The sequence below is a fragment of the Spermophilus citellus genome (genome assembly GCF_964194105.1).
Source record: "Spermophilus citellus genome assembly, chromosome: 5".
Classification (NCBI taxonomy): Eukaryota; Metazoa; Chordata; class Mammalia; order Rodentia; family Sciuridae; genus Spermophilus; species Spermophilus citellus.
In genome coordinates this window covers 105446594-105468077 of record NC_138186.1, presented here as the reverse complement: position 1 = coordinate 105468077, position 21484 = coordinate 105446594, and the positions used below count along the sequence as shown (strand labels likewise).

The following is a 21484-nucleotide window of genomic DNA, read 5'->3' as shown; positions in this document are numbered from 1 at the left end:
GATATCATGAATAAAAATGCTTATTTGGGAAAAAATACAGTAATGATATTACAATGCCTGTATGAAACAGGATTGAGGAAGGAGGGGAACATGATGAAAGACTGCAATTTTGTCTGAGGATAAGAATTCTCAGGCCACAGTATTTTATACCATTTTTAGTTTTCAAAGTCCTAGCATTTAAAATGTGAATGTTAGCTGAGCATGGTGGAGCATGCCTATTATCCAAATGACTCAGAAGGGTTAGGCACGAGGATTGCAAGTTCCAGGGCAGCCTCAGTAACTCAGCGGGACTCTGTCTCAAAATAAAAAATAAAACAATTTGGGGAGTGTAGTTCAGTGGTAAAGCACCTCTGGGTTCAATCCTCAGCACCACAATAAATAAACAAATTAAGATATAAATAAGGACATATAGCATTTTTTAATTAAATATTGCCCATAATGTAATTATCTTTAATTTGCACTATACCACATGGATTGAGAAAAGTTTGCAACTTTTCTCATGGGTATGCATATGAATGAGACTTAACAATAAACAAGGCACTGAAGACAAAGGGATGCTGGGTGGTGCAGAACTATCCTAACAAGAACATTTCACTTTGCATTGTAGCATATCATTTCAACATGTCCCAAATTAGCAAATTAATCCTTGGCACAAATCAATCACCACTGGGAGGGAATGAGGCACAGTGGGAAAGAAGCAGGCAGAAAGATCTGCATCAGACTGCAAGATTGATGAAAGCAGCGCCCCTTCCCTTGGTCCTTTCCATTACTGACTCTAGCACCCATCCTGTAGAGACGAAAGTAGTACTCAATAGGATAGGTGGAGCAGAGTAGGTACTCAAGAATGACTAGAAATTAATGAAAAAAATGAATGAGGCATGTGGCATGGAACAAAGGATTAGAATCAGCAAGATGACACAGACATGGAGGCAGGCCGAGTGGCCACCATCCTTTCAATATGTGGATATGACACCAGGAAAGCCAATGGTCAAGCACTTCTTAATTTTTTTTGAAAGGCACAGCATTAATTTGATGCATCTTTGTGTCCATTATTCTTGAGTAAATTTAGAAGATATGGACCTAAATGGACAGAGCCCAAGAATTAGAGGACAAGAATTTCATTTCTAAGTTTGTTATCTCAATTTCCCTGCTTGTATCATTGGAGAAACAGAGCAATAATAAATGCAGAAGCGTTCTCAAAACTGGGATGTGGTATTCAATTTAGAAATATCGTATGGTTTGACATAGAGCACTGCTTGAAGAACTTGCTTCTCCTAGGCCAGAGGTACATGTGGGTCAATTTATCATCAAGAGATAAAAGATGAAAGCTAAATGCATCACAAGTGTCCTCTATTTTCCAACTACACAGGGCTAGTAGCTTTTTGTTTGGGTTCACCTACTGGGACTCCTTTTGAGGAAAATGATTAAATCAAACTGTTAAAGGGGATGATTTTGTGGTATAGATAAAAGCCTAGGAGGGGCTTGTAAAAGACAGACAAAGAAAAAACCACTGATTTAGAGGTTGTTGACCACTCTAAACAATTATGTCCCTAGAGTTATAAAGTGAATATATTATTAACAATATAATTTATGGAAGCAAATTTCCAACAAAAATATAACGGAAAATGCAGTCCTTAAAAGGTCAAACTCATTTTGTATACCACAGCCTCATGTAGAATAGCAGGACGTTTTACTACCCATTCAATACACTGTAATATGAAAACTCTACATTATTGTTTTTATTTATTATTTATGGAGTGCAAGGGGATTATATGGCAATGCACAATGTAAACACTATGGGTTCAGCCTAAACCTCTGGGAGTAGATAATCAAAGACAAATGTAAACAGGATTACCCCCACACCCAACCCTCAAACAGATTACATGAACCCTGTTTGACATATTAAAATGGGACATAACTAGGATAAAACAGACCCTCTGCTGAGGTCTGACCTTGTTTGACAACATACAATGAGTTGTTTATTATTATTATCCACATAAGTCCAGGCAAAGCTAGGCTCCAAATATAAATAAGAGGTGCTCTCAAACCTAAGGTTAATAAAGGAAGAAAAGCATTGATAAGATCCCAAGGGTAATCAAGAAAAGTACTATTCTTACAAAATAAAAGTCCTTTCCTACTACAAGTAGGAAATAGCAACTTAATAATAATTAATTTATAAGATTCCAAAGTTAACCAAGGAAGGAAAGTACTGTTCTTATAAAATAATAAGTCTTTCCTACTAAAAGTGGGAAATAGCAAATTAACAATAATCAAAGGAAAATAAAAATGTTTCCACATTCAGAGATGAAAGTAAAATACATCTCTCTAATTTAATCTTCAATATTTTGGTAAAGCTTTTTAGGGATCTAGTTTGAAACACTATGCTTGGCTGTAATAGGTGTTCAAGAAATATTCATTTTTATTTCCACAAACTATCTATTCCAAAATACTCTGCTATTTCAGAGATGAACTAATAATTTGGAGAGTTGTCTTACTGTCTTAAAATCATAAGGATCCCTTTTCTGGAACAGGGAAATGGGATTAGCAAACCTGTTCTCTGCCATCAACTCCAGAATGGTTTAGGGCAGTTCATAGGTGCTCAATAAACACTAATGGATGGATGGAAATCCAAACCTTCCCTAATACTAGTTTGTCTAAGTATTTATGCTATATTAAGACATTTTCTATAAACTATACTCTCATGAAATGTGGTAGTCTTCCTCTTAATCTGGTGAAAGAGAATCTGAGGTTAAAGAGGCAGGGGATATACTTTCCTGAGAAGAAAAGTAAGACTGTGAGTGCTTCCTGTGAAAATGAACACCGGGCTAAAGTGTTGGAGTGGTACGGAATAATTTCCTTATTTCATTCTGAGATTTTCTTTAAAATGAAGAGTTGCCATATTCTGGCTTATTTATTTATTTAAAACTATTTAACTGGGCTTGATCCCCCAAAACTACAAAAAAATTCTATTCAAACTATTTTACTGACAAATTTGGATTGTATATATTCAAGGTGTGCAATGTCATGTTGATACCTGTACATATTATGTAATGATTACCACAGCCAAATTAATGAATATATTCATTCCCACCCAAGTTGTATGTTAAATCTCCAGGTCTAGTTGATCTCATAACTCAGAGTTTTGTATTCTTGAGCTGGGGATATAGCTCAATTGGTAGAGTGCTTTATCTTGCATGCATGAAGCCCTGGATTCAATCCCCAGCACTACAAAAAAAAAAAAAAAAAGTTTGTGCTCTTTTGCCAGCATCTCCTCATTTCTCCTATCACTCAGCCACTTGGGGCAGGATCTCAGCTCAGTATCTGAAATTACATGTTGAATCTAACACACGATATTCAACAGGACCCTATCAAAACAAAGTTCTAAATTAGAGATACACCATGAAAGAAAAATAAAACTGGTGGAGATTCACCATGTCACAAATATGAGTGACCTTATGCCTCATAATTATGGCTCATTTTTAGCTGCCTTTCTTTCCTTTTTTTTTTTTTCCTTCTTGTTCTGGGAATTGAACCCAGGGGCACTTTTCCACTGAGCTACATCCCTAGTTCTTTTTAACTTAAGACCCTATCTTAAGACAGGGTCTCACTAAGTTACTGATGGTCTCCCTAAATTGCTGACATTGGCCTTGAACTTGTGATCCTCCTGACTCAGCCTCCCCAAATCCTGGGATTATGGGCATGTGCCAATGGACCCATCAGCCTTGTCTTTCTTTGCAACCAGTAACCACTAGCCACTTTGGGGAGAAATCACTGGTCTTGACATACAAAACTCAATTGTTGAGCCAAATTGAACTGAATTTTTAAAAAAGTAGTATTTTTGGAGAGTATTTCTATATTCTTACACATCTAAGGTGTGACTGTGGTGCAAGTCTTTATATTACCTCTGAACACAGAGGAAAGTTAACCACCGGACTAAGTAGTTTAAGGAAAAGAGGAAAATAATTGTTCAAGAGGGAAAAATGGAGAAAAAGAGAAAAGTAAAGCAGAATCTTGGGGCATTTTACAAACTCATGGACTCACAGAATGGTATGGTTACTGCAGCCTATAGCACATTTTATCAAGGAAAGGGACTGGGTAAGTACCAGCAGGAAGGAAAAAGCAAAAAAAAAAAAAAAGTGTTTGCTCAGTGAGGATAATTTGAAGATTCTTATGACAAGTCTTCAGAGCCAGACTGTGTGAAGTCTGGTGAATAATGAAAATTAGACTTTCACCAAAAAAGGGATTGTCCCAGATTACATTGTCAGCCCACAGTGTAACTGCCACCTGGGTAAACGCAGTGCATGTTTACTGTGCTCTCACCTAAGCTACCGGTTTCACATATTAATCAAATAGCCCTACCCTTCCATCTGCTTTGCTATTACCTGTCCTACTTTGTGCCAATTTCCTTTCTCCTCCTCAACACCCTCTGCCTCACTGTTCTTTTTAAGACATGGGATGGGGATTTGTCAAAGTCAATGAGCACTTTATTACAGTGAGAACGTTTCGTAATGAACAATTCAGCTATTTAATGAGATTCTGTAGATCTGTCTCCAGCCTGTCCATCAAGTTTCACTTCTATAAAGCACCCTGACACTAATCCTCTGGCATACCCAATCTTCACCCTGGGCTGAATATTAGATTCTTCCATGGTATATTGCATTACTAGTATAACCTCAGCAAAAATGATGAACTTAACTATACTTGAGGCAATATAGCTGGTCTGATTTGATTTTTCTCTATTGAGTTGAGTATGAGGGAATTACTTAGTTACTAAGATAAAGCAAAAACAGTTTCTTATTGCCTGCTGAATGCCTAAATTGATAATATTTATGTGAGTCTTTTAATTCTTCCTTGAGTACCAGGTCTAAAAAATAACTATTGCCTGCAGCAGAAACCAGTTTTGAAAATTCTACATTATAACATTAGTAACCTTTAGAAAGGCAATTATGATAACTCTTAAGTGGACAGTATGGAATTTTCTTGACACTCAGACATCTGCACATTTCCATGTTGATTGCTGGCAGTGCTTCTCTTATTCTCTACAATAGGAGATAGATGCCACAAGGATGGTTAGACTCAGATCTCAATTCAGTTAGGAAAAATTAAATACAGAGTTTATCCCAAGTCTTTCTTTTTCCCTTGGGAAATGAAGAAAATTTGGCTATTTCCCACTGCGAATTGTCCAAAGTAAATTCAGATGATTATGTTTGAAATGTCTACTAAAATCATATCCAATCATATTCCAATCTCTGCTTAAATAAACATCCCCAGAAATACCCAAGAAACAGCAAAAAACTATGATTTTTTTTTAAAATCAAGACAGTGTATGGAATAGTGGAGAGATAGGGCAGGTGTCAGCAGAACTGGATTTGAAGGCTGGCTTGGCTCTAATTCTGAGTCAGACACTGAAGCCTGATTTCATCATCTAGAAGATGGAGCTGGTAATCGTCATTCTTTAGGCCTGTTGTGATAAGTCACTAAGGTTGCAAAGAGTCTGGGACCAGGGAGGTAGCTCTTATTATTCCAAATAATGAAGGAGGTTGCTGATTAAAGAAATTCATAGAAAGAAAGAAGCAAAAGAGGCATCAGGAATCATCATCCAATAGAATCACATGGTTGGATAATTAACAGCTCTACAAGACTCCGTTTTCACCAGAATTAAAATAATCTCTGAATATATTGATAAGATCTTAGGAACTTATTGTTTCATTAGCCAACAGAGCACTGGAACTATTCCCATGTACTCTGCATTTAGCTATTTTTCAAATGATCAGGAAATTCTGAAGCCTGGCACCCTGGTAGCCACTGCTTCAGAGAGTGAGACAGACAGTATTAGAGGAAAGGGGAGCATGGTCTCTGTGTCCCAAAGGCACCAGGTAGATATTCAAGCATGAGAAGAGGGGGCTTAGGTTGTGGCTCAGTGGTACAGCACTTTCCTGGCATGTGTGAGGCTCTGGGTTTGATATGCAGCACCACATATAAATAAATAAATAAATATCCATTGACAACTAAAAAAAAATTTAAAAAAAAGAATGAGAAGAGGATTCAAATTGGATAATTGATGTCAAAACACAAATCATCCCTCTATCTACTAGACAAAGTAGTGACACAATGTGAAAAGAATGTTCTGTCAGACGAAAATGCAGGGCTTAGGAAAGTAGCAATGAACTCAGAATGAACCAGAAAAAAAAAAAAAAAAGAGAGAGAGAGAGTTTTCTAGAAATTCATTTCATTCGAGGTCCAAGTTGTTCTCTATTACAATAAAGACATTTCTGAATTGTTTACAAGAAATTCCAGAATTTATTCTGATTCCACTTGCCTTGAATATGCATAAATATCACTTTACAATCCATTCTTCTCATCTTCAGTTCAAGAAACATTTCCCCCACAAAGAAAAGAAAAGAAAAGAAAAGAAAAGAAAAGAAAAGAAAAACCTCCTTTCCCTTTTTCTAACATGTCTGGGTTAGAGTTTCTGGAAGCCACAGTGAGTCTGAGGAATCTCACCTATAGTCCTTTGTGTTAGGCCACACCACCCATAGTGAGCTGAGCTCTGGGAGCCTCAAGGGCTGGTGTTCTCCAATCATGTGCCTATTAAGGGAGCAGGGCTTCTAAAAGTTTGACCCCATGGAGGACCAAACCAGATAAAATAATAGTCACTGCTTCTCAATGCTTTTGGTTCTTTTTAGATATGTACAACAGCACAGTGTCAATTCTTTAACTTCTAATAACAAATTCTTTAACTTCTTGATGCCAACAGAGGACCCAAGCAGAGTTCCCTTACCTGCCAGATCTGCTCTTCACTCAGAGAAGTCAGGCGGTCGCTCTTCAGGACCTCCTGAAGCAGGCAATAAGGAAGCGTTAGAACATCTTCTGGTCGGCTCTTCAGGAGTTCAGAGAGATGTTTCACTAAGAAATCGATCACTGCTTTCTCCAACAAAGTGAGGTTAAAGAGGTCAGCAAGTCTGTACAGATCCAAGTAATTAAAGCTATTTAATTCCTGGGTGCCAAAAAATAAAAACGAAGAAAGATCTCTTAGAAATCAATCCAAGATAGAGCAGGCAAGAAATTCAGATTGACTCACTAAGGTTTTCATGACGGGGGTAGGAGAAATGGGACTGTTATAGACAGAAATGGGACTGCTGCTATAGACATTGGGATGTGGCTGTGTCACTAAAGTAGGCTGATTCTAGTTCTTTTGGATAAAGACCAAGGAGTGGGAGAGCTGGGTCATATGGTGGTTACATTCCTAATTTTTTTGAGGACTCTCCACACTGCTTTCCAGAATGGTGGTACTAATTTGCATTTCCACTAACAATGTATGAATGTATCCCCCCCCAACAACAAACACATATCCTTGCCAGCATTTATTTATTTGTATTCTTGTAATTGCCATTCTGACTGGAGTTCCCAGTTATGGAACCAGCACAGGTGCCTGTCAACAGATGAATGGATAAAGAAAATGTGGTATATATACACAATGAGTTTTACTCCACCATAAAGAAGAATGAAATTATGGCATTTGCTGGTAGGTGGATGGAACTGGAGACTATCATGCTAAGTGAAATAAGCCAGATTCAGAAAGTCAAGGGTGGAATGTCTTTTCTCATGGTGCAAAACCAGTAGAGTAGAGGAAGGGGAAAAGGAGCAGGGAAGAAGGAAAGAAAGGGAAAGTACTGGAAATTGAATGGGAGCAAATTATATTCCATGCATGTTTGATTATGTTAAAATGTACCCCAGTATTATACATGATGATGCCCTAGTAGAAAATATCAATTTTTAAGGCTCTAAGCAGAGAAATGATATACTAGGATTTATAATTTTTCCTTAATTTACCTCTCTCAAAACCTATATACTTAAAAACAGCTTTATAAATGTACTTACTAAAAGGTTTTTCTGGTCTCACTGCCTGAAATGTTACTTTGCAATTTTTTAAAAATGTTTTACCAACAAGAAAATACTACCCTTACCATATCCTACAGCTCTCTTTTTTGACTAAAGGTAATGTAAGGGCAAGTGAACTGAGATTTAAGAGAAATGACACAAACTCTATGAAGACAGACTGACTGCTATTTTTCCAAAACTTCAAACCAAGTATGTCTTTAAAAGTAAAAACAACTCATCCTGATTCAATGAAATTCAAAGACAGGTTTTTCCATGTAAAGTTTCAGGAAATGAGGAAATAGCACAGAAAAGACTCCTGTCCCAAATACATCAATAATGAATCTACCTAAGGTGGATGATTTATAATTTTTTTTTGCTAACCTCAAACATTCAGACCACCATTAGTATTCTCTCCCACCTTTTAAGAGTCTTTCTACTGCAATGATTCAATTTTGGAGGATTTTACCTGCCTCTCACCCTCTCAAGCTGATAACCAGGGCTTTACAACTGTGCCTCTAGAAAGCTGTGGCTACTGGAAACCTTTGTCAACATAACCCTATGAGAATCATCATGGCACACACATCTGTGGACGGAAAACTTGCCTAGTTTAAGTAGAATGAGAGTGGGCTATGTTCTAATTTCTCCTCATTTTTACCTTATAATTATTAATATGTGAGCAATATTTCCAACAACATATGGGATGCAGGATGCCATGAAATAGCTATTTTTACTCTTTTGACCTATTTAAGTAAGTTCAACAATTTACCCTCTTTTTCTAGTTAAATAAATGTATTAAGAACTCTTTCTAAAATATTTTTTCTATGTTAATATGTTTGCTTCCATAATATTTGAAAATTTAAGTGAATATGTGCTAAATCTGTGATACTCAATATGAACCACTAGCCATATGTGGCTATTCTACATTTGAAATGTAGCAGGTTTAAACTGAAATGTGCTGTAAGTATAAATACACATCAAGTGCAGAGTGAGAAAAATAAGATGGAAAATATCTCAATAATTTCTATGTTGACCATGTTTACATTATCTTCTTTTAGTTATATTGTGTGACATATATTATAATAATTGATTTCATTTGTTTCTTTTTACTTTCCTTAACGTGGCTACGAGAAAATTTTTAATTTATATGTGTGGCTCCCATTTTAGATTTTTATTGGCTAATGAGTGCCATTTTAAATAATAAAATATATAATAAAGAAATTGCAAAAACAACTCAGAGTACCAGTGGCTTCATCACTATGGCCTCTTGATTAAATTTATCTATTTTAGATTCTATACATTTGGGTGAGTGTTATGGTTTAGATATGAGGTGTGCCCCCCAAATTCATGTGTGAGACAATGCAAGAATGTTTATAGGTGAAATTATTGAGTTATAATAGTTGTAACCTAATCAGTGCATTAATCCTCTGATAGGAATTAATTGGGTGATATCTTTCATCAGGGTACAGCTGAAGGAGGTGGGCCATTGAGGGGTGCCTTTGGTGTATATATTTTCTTCCTGGTAAGCAGAACAGTCTTTCTCTGCTTCCTGATTGCCATGTGCTGAGCTGTTTTCCTCCTCCACATCCTTCTGTTACGATGTTCTACCTCACCTCGGGCACAAAGTATTGGAGTAGGCCATCCATCAACTCTGAAACCATGAAAGCCAAATAAACTTTTCCTCCTCTAGAATTGTTCTTGTCAGATCTTTTGGTCATAGTGGTGAAAGAGGTGACTAAAACAGTGGTAGACAATACTACAATTATATTCCTAACAGGAGTAAAGCTAGAAGACTTCAGAAAGTTGACTCTTAACAACTCTATTTGCCAACACAATTGAAAAAGTTTAAATGCTTATCTTTAAAATAAAGTTTACCACAGATTATCACTAAAGCCCATTACAACTCAAATATCTAAGGGTCTATTCAAAACTACAGAATCAAAATAACGTCACTTCTCATTCAGCAGATTTTATCAAAGGAACTCAGAAGTTGACTCCAGTATTAGTTTTTCAAGTAACATTTAAACTTCAAATCCTACTTCTTAGGATTGGCAACTTCTTCTCTGGGAGGAAAAGGATAGGTAATCCCTGCATATGGAAAGTCTACTGAGAGCTTTAGGACCATCTCCTTGGAATAAGAGCATTACTTCTGGCAAATACATGTACAAAGTGACCCTGGATACCATTTGGCACCCCAATAAATTACTGTGTGGTCATCTAGAAGCCTGATGGAAAGTCAGTGCCTTTTAAGTATTACAGTGGCATGACCAAGTAGTGCCCCAGTTCTGATGTAGCACCCAGCAGCATGACATACAGAGGTGAACATGGGCAGAAGCAAAACAACCAAGCTCTGCAAAACAAAAGGTGATGGGCACAGAGCCAGGGTAATGTTTTTCCCCCACATGTTCTCCTGCCATAAAGGTGTATACAACTGAGTTTGGACTGGATTGTGTAGTGGTAGTTAAAAATCCTTTATTAGGCATTTTTAAATCTTTATATGGAGATAATGGCTCTCTTTTAATTAGAAGCCTACAACCTAAAAGCAGTTCAATTCAAAATTACAGAGAATAAAAAAATTTCTAATGGGGTATTTAAAAGTTATGCTTATTTTTTGCTGTTTCTTTTTAAGGCAATTGTTTAACACTTTCCACAGTCTGAAAAATTTCTAAGGATATAATTTGTATAAGTCTAGTCTAATAAAGCATTTCTAGTTTAATGATGGAGAATTAAGAAGGCTAAATGGATCCATGCCTTGGTCAACTGAACAGCAAAGGGGAAGGGAACTGACATATGCTTGTGTATAAAAGAAACATCAGTTATAAGAGAAGGTTCTCCCAACCTCAGCCTTTCATTTCTCCTCTCTTCTTCTAGAGTATAATGTCCCCAGATTTCCAGTGCTCTCTGGATATATCAGCAGCTTCCATTCATCTTGCCATGCACAGTTTTCACCTCAGTAGTTAACTGTATAAAGTGAGTAGTTGAGGGAAAAAGAGAACACACCTTCTATGATGCTATAGCACACACGTCTCCTAATGGGTCAGAAGGGCTCTGTGAACTTTAAGCCAAATCATCACTTCTTGTCTTTATGGCTAAGATCATGTGTAAGCAAAATAAGCATCAATAATTCTACTATTAAAGATTTCCATTAACGTGATGGAGGAAGGTGGGAAGCAATAGTAAAATTTCATTAAATGCTCACCTGTAGTACTGTGGCTGGGGAAAATCATTGCTGTTATTTATAAAGAGTGTCATTATGTTTCTAATTTTAAAAAAGTGATAAATGTTCATTTCATAAAATTCAGGACATATAAGGTATGGAAAAGAAAACAAAAATCATTCATTATTTTATCATGCCGAGATAATCACTATTAATATTTCTGTATATCTACTTTTAGACTTTTAAAAAATAAATCTTTTATATGTCAAAGAAAGAGAAAGAATAATTGAATCCAAGGCAGAACAAACCACCAGTCACTGGGTACTCAGAGGCAATCCAGTTGGTAGGGAAAAGCAAGGCCCCCGGAGTCAAGTTGATCTGGTTCAAATCTAGCTCTGACATTTATGTTGTTGGGAAACTTGGGTCAACCACTGAGCTTCCAATATTCCTCATTTACAAAATAGAAAATTCAACCAACTCATAATATTTTCATAGAGATAACGTATGAAAAGCACTTACCATATCTGCTTGGCATATGGAAAGTATACAGCAAATTGAGGGATGGAGGATCAAGAACAATAGTAGGGGCTGAGGTTGTGGCTCAGTGGTAGAGCACTTGCCTAGCATGTGTGAGGCATTGGGTTTAATTCTCAGCACCACATATAAACAAATAAATAAAGGTCCATCAATAACAAATAAATTTAAAAAAAAGAACAATAAGTATATTTGAACATTGTTGTTTGATATCCACAAACCATGATTCAGCACTGATATAAGGAGACACCATGAAGAATGCACTCTTTCTAGATATCCAAGACTTGAATAAGGTGCACCATTAAGTCAGGGAAAAAGAAGATGGCCAAAGTAAAAACCACAGAGTTGAGTTATAAAGCAACTGTATGTTAATGTTTCCTACATCTATATTATTAACCCAAGACTTTTCCTAAGTTCTGGATTCACTTTCTGAACTGCTTATAAGAAGATATCTTCTCTTGGATATCCCACAACCACACTAAAATCAGTATTTCCAAACTGAAACTATTTTACATGAACCTGCATCTTCTCCTGTATCCTCTTGATTGGAGAGTGGCCTCATCTCGCCACCCACACTAGAAACCTCAGAACTGGTACACATTCTTCTCTCATTTCTATACACTCATTTAGTTCTGTCTGCTCTTTTTTAGCATTTCTTTTCTTTCCCTTATCATCTGTAGTCTGGGCACCCAGCAACAGTGTTATAAATTACCACACCTGCCTTCTGTATCAAACTCTCAATTCTCTCTTTTTTACAAGAATCTGACCATACTGATCATCTGTTTAAAACTCAAAAAAGGGTTACTGTTGCTTATAGGAAAAAGTCCAAACTCAGTAACTCTGCACAGCCTTTCTTGACTTGGACCTGCTGATCTTCACATCCCATAGTGCAGCAACCCTGCCTACCCAGGCTTGTCTCCAGCTGTGACAGACACCTACATATTCATATCATGTGCTAGGACCATGGCAGACACTGACAATACACAGCAAGCAAAAATAGACAAGCCCAGGTTTTGCAGAGTGCACAGACTTCTGGAAGAAGGAGTCATAAATTCTAAAATATTAAAAATAAATGGAAACTTATAATTGAGAAAAAAATTACAATGAGTAGAATATAGAACTATGAGTGCCTATATTTGATCTGGAGAGAAAAGTTAGCAAGGACTTCCTTGAGAAGCCTGAGAACTGAAGAAGGAGCAGAACTTAATTTGGTAAGGGTTGGGGGTAGGAGGGATGTTTATTAACTATATTTTCTTATTTTTGTATTATTTATGCTCTGGCATCTAGGGTCTTGCTTATTGGGGAGAGACTACTTCCCAGGAATGATCAATTCTTGGAAATCTCAAATATCTTTCATATGCAAACTAACCAACCCAGAACTCTGAACTACTGCCTCTATCTGGCCCCTGCACTCAAGAGAAAATATTCTTTTGTCTTAATGATCCTTGTGCTAAATACCAGAGGATCAGAGATAGCCCTTATGCCAAAAGTCCACTGAAACTATCCAAACTAATTATGCATAAGCATGCTCACCCTGCCTTGCTCCTTCCTTCCTCAGAAGCCACAATAAACATTCTTGCTCACTTTTCTTTCTCACTCTCCCTGCCTCCTGAAGAACCTTAGGGTTTTGCCACATGGCCCTGCATGGGATCATATCCCCTTCTCTTGAGAACTGCAACAAACTATTTTTTAGTAGCAACTGCATCCTGATCTTTTGGCCTTACCATAACTGAGTAATAATAAAATCTACATTTTAAAACAAGATAGTGATGGGATTGCAGGCAGAATGTTCCAACCAGGAAGCAGCACGTGCAGAATTCCTAAGGATGAGAAATTACGAATTCTGTTTCCACTGTTCTGTCTGAACATCCTATCTGCAACCCCCTTTCTCTTCATGGCACCCCCATCACATTACCCACTTTATCTGCTTTCAGCACTCCTCATCATCTGTAATTGTCTTCTGCATTTACTTGTGTACTTGTTTACAGTGTGTTTGTCTTCTTCCAACCCTCTAATTCTATGGGCATAAGGACCTGTCTGCGTTGTTCAATGATGTATTCTGAGTACCTAAAACAGTGCTGGGTACATGGAAGGAGCTCAAACCACACTTACTGAATGAACAAGCCTATTCACCTTTTCAGCTTCTCTGGCTCAGGTCAAATTGACCACATACCCTTTACTTATGAACTGTTCTCTGCAGATTTCTAGCTCATTGCTGAAAGCAGATAAAGTGGGTAATGTGATGGGGGTGCCATGGAGAAAAAGAGGGTTGCAGATAGAATGTTCAGACAGAACAGTGGAAACAGAATTCCTCATCCTTAGGAATTCTGCACATGCTGCTCCCTGTTTGGAACATTCTGCCTGCAATCTCATCACCATCTTATTTTAAAATGTAGATTTTATTATTACTTAGTTATGGTAAGGCCAAAAGATCAGGATACAGTTGCTACTAAAAAAAAAATATATTTAAAAAAAAAACACCTTTGATTACAGATCTGTCTCCTCTACCAAATTTAAACTTCTTAGTAGCAAGATTATGTTTCACTCTTCATGCATCCCTGATATCTAATTGGGAACTGATGCTCAATACATGTGTGCTTAATAAAGAGTTTTCCATGAGCTTTTTCTGTTTACTTATAATTAAGCAAAACCAGAATATTCCATGTCTTTCCAACATCCAATTCTGAATCTTGCCCAAATTGGGTCACTTTTCATACTTCATTATCCTCCCTTGACTTTCCTTTTTCTTTTGGGGCTTCCTACATATATACACAAAGGCAAAGCCAGCGGTCATTGAGTTTTCCAAGTGGGCAAATTGGTAATAATGTCTTGAGTTGAAAGTGTTAATGAACAAGCACAATATAATTGTTCTTCCATGAAGAAAAAAATCTTTAAATCCACCAAAATTTTCTTTTTCAGTCTAAGAGAGAATTGTTTTCTGTCAATTGACTACTCAGATCAAAGTATCTTCATATCTTTACAAATGATATTTTTCTAATTATGAGATCGTCTCAGTTCTCATACGTTCTGCAATTTTAAAAATACGAACACCCATGTAGAGGCAGTGGTTCTGAATGGAAATTATAGCTCAGCAACAAGAAACTCTCTTGAGTAAAAGACAATCTTTCTCTTTTCTTTCTAAACAGGTTTCATTTCTGTCACAGTTTCCTGCTTGAAATTTAGTTTTCATTCAGAATTATGGTGCATACATTGTTGTTCTTTGGGGAATGTTTTAAATAATATTTATTTTCCTTTGGTTGAGGGATATTTGGCTTCTTTTCCCCTTGTATTTGTTTCTTATAGTGTGAGTGACAAGTTAAATAGCAGAAGAGCCATAAAATATGTCCCTGGTGTTGTACTAGCTGTAGAATAAACACCAGTTTTCCGAGTCCAGTAATTTTTAAGCCCTATGTATTTCCCAAATCCAGTCTTTTTGTATGGCCTATTTACCTGATTAGATCCTTAAATGGGTTATTCCCCAAATTAACTAGTGAATATGGCAAGGAAAGAAAGCATGGGAAAGGCAAACACTGTCTTATTTTGGGTTATATTCAATTACATTTTTGATGCCAATTACATTTTTGTAATTGTAAATATAATTGAGGTAATTACATTTTTGAGGCAAATTATCAGGTGACTAAGACATAAGTGGGAGGAATGGGCGATGTGAGGGTGACAGGTTGATCCTGTGGCCCTTTTGCCACCTCTCCCAGACCACAGAAGGCAGCAAGAGAATGAGGTTCCCGCATGGGTCTCATGTGTAGTGGAATGCAATCAGTGGTAAGATCTTAAGATCTCAAATAAGCAGATAGTGACAATAAATAACCAAATTTCACACAATAACTGTTTTACAATTTACAGCAGTTTTAAGCCTACCCTTGAAATAATGTCATCCAGATTCACTTGCATTGAACTGTACTTCCTGGGATGGGAAGAAGGGTGTAGCCTTATGGCAAGGATCTGCATATCCCACAGCCTAGTTTTACATACATCCTGTGTGCCAACAGCAATACAAGAATGGAATCTATAATCTGTATTTCTAAAACACAGTCTTGGGGCTGGGATTGTGGCTCAGTGGTGGAGCACTCGCCTAGCATGGGAGGGACCCAGGTTTGATCCTCAGCACCACATAAAAAAAAAAAAATAAAGGCATTGTGTAGTGTCCATCTACACCTAAAAAATAAATATTTAAAATAAATAAATAAATAAAACATAGTCTTTAGTTTTGGCCATGTCCATGGCTCCCTGGCTTGTCAGTAATCCTTGCCCACCCAGCACTGCAGTTTAATCATGTGCTTGGCCCAGGAATTACACAGAACACAGGAAATATCTGTCATCATATGATTGCATCTATTGTAGTTTTCCCCCAATATCTGTCCCAGAGCACACTGCCTCAATTCTAGGAGTCCTTGTTAAACTGACAAGATTCAGAAATCTGATGGAGATGCTTTGACTGACTTAGCACTAAGAATACCTGTGCAAAACACAATCTTAATAACAGCTATTTCTCTTGTTGCCTCATCTAGTTCTGAGAATGTCACTGACTTGTGAAAGAAAAATAAGCACCAACAATATGTGCTATCAGTGTGGAAAACTATGACTTGGGTTGAAGGTAATATTAAACTTCTCTCAAGGTTAAAATAAGCATAATACCATTTTGATTTCTTGAATTTTCAGCCTCTGAGATGACCAAATTGAATAACGTTTTAATTTTTTCTTTGAGCAATAACATTCAACAGATGTGATTAATTAACAATGCTGCATTTCACCAATATAATAATGACCTTTCATTTTCAATTACTGATGTCCTTCACTGGTACATCCCTCCTTCAATATGCCACCCCAATTATCACATGTCAATGCTTTACTATAGATAAAGGTGGTCAGAAGGCAAGGTTTCAATGCCCAGCATGTAATAACACACATGAAACTTGAGGTTATAACAGCATGTTAACACTACATCATAATTTAAGGACTCCTCTCAAGGAAAAGTCACCTTTTCTGTAAAATCAAGAAATCCTCCTTTTATAAAAACCTCCCCAGCAACTATTCCAAATAACCTGATAAACTGACTCTGTACAAAAACCAGAAAGGTTTGATTTTTAACAATGTTAACTCAAAATGAGATGATAACATTTTATAAGTTGCTTATTAGGAGGAAGTACCAAGGAAGAAATGATAAGTAACTGGGACATTCTATTACTGATGCAATTCTAATATCTCCCACTTCACATCTCCTAGCACATATCAAATAACCTGTCATTAAGCTATTCATACATACATTTATCTTTCAACATTAAATGTATTCCTAATAAGTTACTGGTGTTCCCTGACTCATAATAGGGTTAACTCCTGACAAATCCATCATCAACTGAAAATATCATAAGTTGAGAGTAAATTTCTACACTTAACCTACCAAACACCATAGCTCAGCCACACAGGATACTGTGTTTTTTTACCTTCAAGATTGGGAGCTGTTGCTTGTTGCTTTTGTCCAGTATCGCTACAGTATTGCCAGCCCAGGGAAAATATCAAAATTCAAAGTATGGTTTCTACTAAATGTGTACCACTTTATACCATTATAAAGTCAAAAAATAATAAGTCAAATTATCTTAAATAAGGAACCATCAGTAATAAAAAGTATGTTTTGAATCTTAGGATTCATGAATCCTGAAAAATATTAATCATACTGTTATAACTGAAAAATGTTTGTTGGATTATAGGTGAAAAAATAACAACTTGTAAGGCCCCTCCGAGACCTCACATGGAAGAAAAAATATCAGCCTGGTTTTCCTCTTTGTTATTAGAAATAACATATAGATCAGTCTTCACGATTGGGCAAAACAACAGATCACCCACAGTTCCCTGAGAAAGAAGGTCTCAGGTGTTGATTTCATCTTAAGAAATTATTTCATGATGCTATCTAGTTATCAAGTCTTTCAAATAATTGGTCATATTGACATTTCAAATAATTGGTGGAATGCCCACTTGTGGTGTCAGATACATAAGAACCCTGGATCTTTAGACCTTCCCTTTTGTCTTCACAAAGTTCCTACTTTGTGAGTTTTGATTGATGTACAATGGGAAGGCTAAAGAACCCTCCAGATGCTGAAAAAGGACCTTACTTCTTTGCTATTTAGTGATGATCAGAAAACTCTAATGGCCATTCTGTTTGTCAAAAGAGAATTAAATATTTTCAGGAGGAAATGAGTTGTCTTATAATTTTTCTTTGTATTACAAGTACTTTAAGAGTCTTTTGTCCCTAATGGTTATTATCTGTAAAGCATTTTAAAATAATTCAACATACTGAAAGTGGCTCGTAAGAAAGGGGAAGTTCTGCCAGGCACAGTGGTGCACATCTGTAATCCTAGCAGCTCAGGAGGCTGAGGCAGAAGGATGGAGAGTTCAAAGCCAGCATCAGCAAAAGCAAGGTACTAAGCAACTCAGTGAGACCCTGTCTCTAAATAAAATACAAAATAGGGCTGAAGAGGTGGCTTAGTGGTCAAGTATCCCTGAGTTCAATCTCCGGTACATATCTCCACATACACACACAGAGAATAAATACTCTCCCCCTCCTGGGGACAACCCAGGATCAGATCCATTTCTTGGAAAGGCAGCCCACTGCAGCTTGAAGGACTGTCCCCTCTTCTGACTTTTAATAGCACTAGCTGCTTGTGTTATTTGTTTGACCTTATTGTCACCAGCTGTGCATCAAGGTGCAGGCAGCCTCTTCATTTCTTTAGACCTTCCCTTTGGTCTTCACAAAGTTCCTACTTGGTGAGTTTTGATTGATGTACAATGGGAAGGCAAGAAAATTTCAACTTTTACTTCTTAATAGAATAAAACATAGATTCTTCTCAAAAACAGTGAAGTATTTTAAGTATTTTAAACAAACAGTTATTAAATATTAAATAAATATATTAAACATTTCAATACTTAAAAATTTAGATAAAGGCATATGTCTGGAATGTTAGCTATGCTCGAGATAAATACAGCAGCCTAGAAAGAGGAAAAAAAGTTATTGAAAGAAATTTTTACACTGTATGCTATTTTTAGCCTCCAAAACAATATTGGGTACATTGCCATCCCATTATTTTATGACTCTGAAATATATATGTCCAACTGTATACATTTATTTGAGATTTTATTTGTGTATTTTCCATCGCCTTCATTAGGTTGTGAATTGTAGGGACAATGGTGCTGGTGGTACAGTGGAAAATGAGGCTCAGGACACCAAGATCTGGAAGCAACACTTTATTAGTGGCACCACAGCCTGGAAGGATAATTCTCAAATTCCGAGCCCAGAGCATAGCAGAGCTTTTATTTTTTTATACATAAGCAAGTTTGGGATACATTGAGGCAAGGGAGTTGGTGCAATTCTATTTGAAGGTACATTCTACATTCCTTATATGGGTACAAGTTTGTCAACAACCTGGGGACTTTCAGCTCATATAGCTTAGGGACTTTTACTGCATTAAGCCTAAAGGGGGATGGTTCTGCCCCCATTCCTTTGTTTCTTACCTGCTCCTGCTCCTGGAGTTAGTTATCTGTTATAGGTATCTGTTAAGTGCTGCAAGGCTCTATGGTAAAGTGTCAGTAAGCAGAGCTGCTGTGTATCAGCATGCAAAACCACAGCCTGATAGCTATTAAACTGCTAAAGTTCCAATTTTGCTGTACCACAGTGGCATCAGTTTGGAATGGTAGGAAAAGCACATCACTTAAAGCTGACCCATCCAGATGCCTCATCAAGTGGAAACCCTTTCTAAGTGTAATTTTCTCATCTGAAAACTGGGAGAAGTGATGCTACATTCCAGATCTATGCAAAGGACTTTAGAAATGTATGTAAATTGCCTTCCAATAGTAGATGCTCAACATACAACAGCTATCATGATCATTATTCCATTTAAAAATGCTGTTGACATTACTTAAACTATAGCTTTGCCTATCCCATCAATTTCATTCACTGGCCAAGCAAAGAGAAGGAAATACTGAATGTCTATTATGGACTTCATTTTTCTACAAAAAATCATAGTTGTCTTATAAAATAATTCATTTCTTTTGTACTTAAAAAAATGTTTCACCAGAGATAATCAAGCAGAACAGACTGAGATACTGTACTGGATCACAAGCAAGTTTTACTATAATATACTCTGGTTTTCTATCTGTATATTACTCAGAGCAGAAAAGGCATACAGAGAAATCTAAAGATGGGGGAGCTGCATTTCTTTATGACCTTATTTGAAAGATAAACTCCTTGGGGAAATACAATTTATTCAGATTATCAAGACCCTGCTGTGCAAATCTACAGTCTGGGAGCACACTATGGAGATCAAAAAATATTTACTTTATTCTGTTGGGTATAAAAGCTTTTAATGAATGCATAATTAAGACAAAAAAAGTGTATACAGCTTTAGAAATTCCACTGCTGAGCCAAGCCATTAATATCCAAGACACCATACCCAGTTGTGATTCCACCTGTTCCCTATTTGGATTACAACCTATTTATAAATCAACATATTACGTGAGTACCCAACCTGGTGCTGCAGGAAAGGAATGCGATACTCTGGAGTCGAGGAAACAACATAAAGGGCACTGGTGTGGATGTGAGGTGCAGGGCTAGCCCTTTGGAACAGGTTGAAACAAACCAACAAATAAACAAAGCCCAAGCCTCTTAATAGCCTTGGGATGAATCATTTAAGGAAATAAATTACCATGTTTATCATGTATGTACAGGGATTGCAAATGTTCTCAATGCCATCTTAGAGTTGATGGGCTAATGTCTAATTGTTATGGGAGAAAAAAAAAAGAGCATTTCATTGACAATGCAGGCCAGATTATTTGTGATATGATAAAATTATGTAAACCCAGGTATTTTTGTATGTATAAATATATAAGAAGGTGCATGTATAAATATATAATAGGTGTATTTGTATACAAACATGTAAATGTTGGGACAACTATAAGTAACTAAATATTCATATAGAAATATAAATATGCATATGATACAGTTTGATTAAATAAAAACAAAATATTAGCAGCAATTCAACAAATACAAGGAAAAAAAAATCTGCAGCAGGCTCTAATTCTTAGAGTTTTGGAAGGCCTATTTAAATATATTTGTGCTGTATAACAGAGGAATTCCACAATTAGGTTACTGGTACATTTTCATAATCAATTGTATGCATAATATCCAAGCCTCATGAATAATTTTATATTGCTCCTTGGGAACGTCTCTAGTAAGCTGGAAATCTAGCAGGGAGCAGCATAGCAACACAGCCATCATCAACAATGGATAATTCTGGCCCCAGTCACCGTGTGCTGAAAAATGCTGTTTTGAAGTTTAGCAAAGCTGACTCAGCATATTAGCACAAGTGAAACATCCCATTACATTGGCTCTGGTTTCCAGGACACCTACTGGTGTAGGACACTGAGTTGTAGGAAACTTTGCATGCACTATACCATTGAACCCTTCAATGTCCTTAAGGATGCATAAAGGATACTGTATATATGTCACAGATAAGGATTGAGGGGCAAAGAGAGTAAGTAACTTGCATAGTTTCATACAACTTAGGAGATGCACTAATATCACAAGGAGAAAAATAAATAAATCAACACAATACATTGTGATCAGCCTCCCAGAAGACTGTTCAAATGAAAGAAGAGATAACTCTAATGCTGACTGGGTGAACCAATTAGGCAATGCGAAAAGAAGTAACATGTGAGCCAAGTACTTGAAGGTTAAGTAGCAATTCAGAAGATGACAATATGAGGGGAAAATAATCCACAGAGGAGGAGGTTTTGTGCAATGTGGTTTAGGTACAGGCAAATGCAAAAAGTTCACAGTGCCTGTGGCACCACACCTGAGCAATAAATTGTCAAAACATAGTAAAGCTAAAGGGACAAGAAGTTTCCTAA

The 21484-nt window shown here is 36.7% G+C and overlaps 1 protein-coding gene across 3 annotated transcripts in view; it reads right to left on the bottom strand.

The window, feature by feature from the left end:
• KLHL32 (kelch like family member 32) overlaps nucleotides 1-21484 on the bottom strand; it is a 191652-nt gene that overhangs the window by 47489 nt on the left and 122679 nt on the right. For 2 of the 3 annotated variants that reach the window (XM_081295657.1, XM_081295659.1), the window contains one exon: nucleotides 6782-6997. In XM_081295657.1, the coding sequence (XP_081151783.1) occupies nucleotides 6782-6997 (216 nt within the window). Of the gene's footprint in view, nucleotides 1-6781; nucleotides 6998-21484 lie in introns of those variants that run through there. The other variant, XM_081295658.1, reaches the window with a different exon arrangement.